Raw genomic sequence first — 4248 nt, 5'->3', positions numbered from 1 at the left:
TGCAAATGAATGAATGATAGTATCTAAATGAATGTTTAATAAGGGAGTTATGTATGTTGAGGAATGCAACAATAAGACAGATAAAAATGAAAGGGTAGGGTAAATTTTGGGTATGGATACAATATTTAAGTTTAATAAGAGGCTAAATAAAAGATTAAATAGATATTTATAATCATCGGTTCGATTTGTCGGTTTCTAAAAACTAAAATTGAGAATCAAATCAAACCACCTCGATTTTTATTGATTTGATTTGGTTTTTGAACTAAACCAAAAATAAACGATTTCTTTTCGATGTAATTTTGTTTAAATTATTGATTTAATTAATATTTTTTATCCAGTTATACCTTTAAAAGTTGTATTTGAAAATCACCCCATCCTTACTCTTTTTAGTCACAACAAAAAATAAGGTTAAAAATATATCAAAGCTCTATAAATAGGATTTTATTCAACACCTTCACATGAGTTAGCAATCATTTTGGGTTTGAATAAGCAATTAAATATTAAACTATAAATCAGTTGAGAGAAAAGTGAATCTAAACTTTCATAGAATACAACTCAAATGGCTTATTTGGACCAATACATTTTGAAAATTCCATGAAGTAGCCATCTAAAAGTGGTAGCATTTGGACAAATTGAAGTTTTATAAGCTACAATGGTGAATCATTTGTAGCTGAATCATGTTCCCTCGACATGTCCTCCTCTTTGCCCCGATCTTCATTTTCCTTCCTGATACAAAATAATTGCCCACAGAAACCTTGTTATACATTGGTTTACTAAAACATGAAAATCAATATTGTTGCTGAAAACAAAACAGTTTAACTGGCAGAACATACTCAATACTCAAAATGACATACTTTATAAACTACCCATGTGAACAATATTAATTAGCAAAAACGTGTTAATGCACATATAACTGAGTTCTAATCAAGGTAGCAGAATCATCCGGTTTATTCAACATAACAACTGTAACAATGTTTTGAAGCAAATGAAAATAATACAAGTTAGAATAAATATTCAGAACTACAATAAAACCAAAGGTATGATAAGAGAAACTAAAACAAGTAAATGATTGCAGGAAAGGAACTTACTTTCAATAGGTTGAAACCAAACTTTCAACGTAATGGGTCACATTAAACCAATTTATATGTATGCTATTTGTAACTGTAGTTTGCCTTACTAGTCTATTTTCTCTGCTATTATAGCAAGTTATTTCGTTAGGACAGCTCGCAAATATCAGCGTATCTCCATTCTCGAAAACATGTAATGGCAACATATTAACAACTCCATGTGAATCAAATTTAAGCAATTTCATCCATGACTCTCCAACTCCAAATTCCTTCATCTGCCATATAACAAAATCAAACCCTTTGGAATAGTGAGAAACACAAAGACATTCCATCAATACGCAAACAATTGGGCGAACAACTGACTCTTCAAATCCCCGAGGGAACAAAAAGTGTGTGTAGGTCTCTGTTCCCAAATCAAGTGAGATAATAAAAAATTGTTGAAGAGCATAATAATAAGGTCGGGTATTATCACCAAGGGCAAACCAATTGAGGCTATTATTCAATTTCAAATAGACACCAGCATTCAGTTGGTTGTAAGTGTAACTATACCGATAAGGTTCCATAGGAAAACTTTGAACATGTCTCCAAACATTATCACCAATATTGAAAACTCTGACCTCCTTAGGACGGAAGGCCACCACCTTATATTTCTCAATTAAATTATCATAACCAAATGAGAACTCGAAAGCGGTATTACGACCCCGACCCCGGTGAAAAGAGCCTACTTTTTGAGACAACCACCTGGTTGCTGGATTCCATAGATAGAATTCATTCTTACGAGAACTCGGAGAAATCACCAAACAAGTCAATCCATTGCAGGAACCAATAATATGACAACGTTTTTCCATCAACTTATATTTAGAAACTTCCGGGAAAAGATTGATGGAGCGATTCTCAGGCAAACTGCGTAGTGTGGAAGGATTGTGTATGCCAACATTGCAAGTACTTGAAAAGTATGTTGAGGAAAGAAGGATGTGTGGGTTTGGTGAAGATTTGATGAGGTGCATTTTGACGAAGAATGGATCGGAGATGAGCGAGTTCCAAGACTTGTTCACGCATTTGAATCGCAAAAGTGATTTCACTTTAAGCAATGACAATATCTCTGAAATAAGTTCCTCCGGTAATGTTTCACGAATGCGCTTTGCAGGTGAGATAACCATCATGTGTGACTTTAGGGTGTAGTTCAAAGTTTGAACCCTAACGCAATCCAAGTGAACAAGACATGGTTTTTATTAGGATATATTGACCTAAGAATAAGTTAAAAGAGAAATTCTCAAAATCATATAATTTAATATTAATTTGATTTAATTTATTAATTATTTATTTAAGAGATTCATATCTTTTCCTCAACTTATTTCCGTCAGAATCACTTCCTAAAATAGATGGAACAAAATATTCCAATTATTTTATTATTTTTTATATTAAAAAGAATATTCTTTTGCAAACTTTTTTTATAATATGTAACACAAATTTTAATTTTAATTATCTATATACCTTCCTAGCAACTCTACAAAAATTCTCAATTTTTATAAATTTCTTGACATGGTAATTTAACAAAACTCTTCATTTTTTAATTTTATATTTTTAATTTGTACAATATATCACTTTAGTTCTCATCTAATTAAATTCTATTATCTTTATATTTTATTATGACACCATAAAAAATAGGAAAAAAATGTTCTATGTGAAGATTTTACTATTGATTTTATTGGTTGTTGTTTTGCAGTCATTAAGGCACATTTATGCAACCATTAATAAGGGACATTAATACAATGACAGTACCTCTGAAATAAGTTCCTCCGGCAATGTTTCAGGATCCCACTTTGCAGGAGAGGTAATCATCATGTGTGACGTTAGGGTGAAGTTCGAAATCTGAACCCTTACGCAATCCAAGTGAACGGAACGCGACGATGGTTTTTTTATGGGTAATGCTAACGTGGGCCCCAAGGGCACATGTTAAACAATTCATAAATAGAAAGTTTGTATTGGAAAAAATAATGAAAATATTAACTATAAGATTTTGATAAAGAACATACACAAGTTTGAAGAAAACATTTCTACAATTAGTTCTTAACATATGCCCCTAGAGCACAAGTTAGGATTACCTTTTTTTATTATGATATATTGACCTAAGAATAAGTGAAAAGAGTAATCCCAAAATCATATAATTTAATATTAATTTAATTTAATTTAATTAATCATTTACTTAAGAGATTCATATCTTTTCCTCAATTTATTTCCATCTGAATCACTTCCTAAAATAGTTGGTACAAAATGTTCCAATTCTTTTAATATTTTTTATATTAAAAAGAATATTTTTTTGCAAACTTTTTTTTATAATATGTAACACAAATTTTAATTTTAATTATCTATATACCTTACTAGCAACTCTACAAAAATTCTCAATTTTTATAAACTTCTTAACATGGTAATTTAACAAAACTCTTCATTTTTTAATTTTATATTTTTAATTTGTACAATATATCACTTTAGTTCTCATCTAGTTAAATTCTATTATCTTTATATTTTGTTATGACACTATAAAAAATAGGAAAAAAATGTTCTATGTGACGATTTTACTATTGACTTTATTGGTTGTTGGTTTGCAGTCATTAAGGCACAGTTATGCAGTCATTAATAAGGGACATTAATACAATGACAGTACCTCTGAAATAAATTCCTCCGGCAATGTTTCACGATGCCGCTTTGCAGGAGAGGTAATCATCATGTATAACGTTAGGGTGAAGTTCGAAGTCTGAACCCTTACGCAATCCAAGTCAACGGAACGCGACGATGGTTTTATTTTATTAGGATATATTGACCTAAGAATAAGTGAAAAGAGTAATTCCAAAATCATATAATTTAATATTAATTTAATTTAATTTAATTAATCATTTATTTAACAGATTCATATCTTTTCCTCAATTTATTTGCATCCGAATCACTTCCTAAAATAGTTGGTACAAAATGTTCCAATTCTTTTATTATTTTTTATATTAAAAAGAATATTTTTTTGCAAACTTTTTTTTATAATATGTAACACAAATTTTAATTTTAATTATCTATATACCTTACTAGCAACTCTACAAAAATTCTCAATTTTTATAAACTTCTTAACATGGTAATTAACAAAACTCTTCATTTTTTAATTTTATATTTTTAATTTGTACAATATATCACT

General features: G+C 29.6%; 1 protein-coding gene across 1 annotated transcript; it reads right to left on the bottom strand.

Moving 5' to 3' along the window:
* Positions 1-426: 426 nt before the first annotated feature.
* LOC127115395 (F-box/kelch-repeat protein At3g23880) lies at positions 427-2254 on the bottom strand. Its single transcript, XM_051046958.1, has 2 exons — positions 1089-2254; positions 427-726 (listed from the first exon to the last, which is right to left on the bottom strand). Exon 1 carries the CDS (start codon positions 2228-2230, stop codon positions 1091-1093), a length of 1140 nt encoding a protein of 379 aa, XP_050902915.1. The 5' UTR covers positions 2231-2254; the 3' UTR covers positions 427-726; positions 1089-1090.
* Positions 2255-4248: the final 1994 nt, after the last annotated feature.

The sequence above is a fragment of the Lathyrus oleraceus genome, chromosome 1, assembly GCF_024323335.1.
Source record: "Lathyrus oleraceus cultivar Zhongwan6 chromosome 1, CAAS_Psat_ZW6_1.0, whole genome shotgun sequence".
In the NCBI taxonomy this organism is placed as follows: Eukaryota; Viridiplantae; Streptophyta; class Magnoliopsida; order Fabales; family Fabaceae; genus Lathyrus; species Lathyrus oleraceus.
The sequence above is the reverse complement of the archived record's forward strand: the minus strand, read 5'-3'. Positions and strand labels throughout refer to the sequence as shown.

Excerpts from the sequence above, each read along its gene's own strand:
- LOC127115395 (XM_051046958.1), bottom strand. The coding sequence starts at position 2,230 with ATGATGGTTATCTCACCTGCAAAGCGCATTCGTGAAACATTACCGGAG.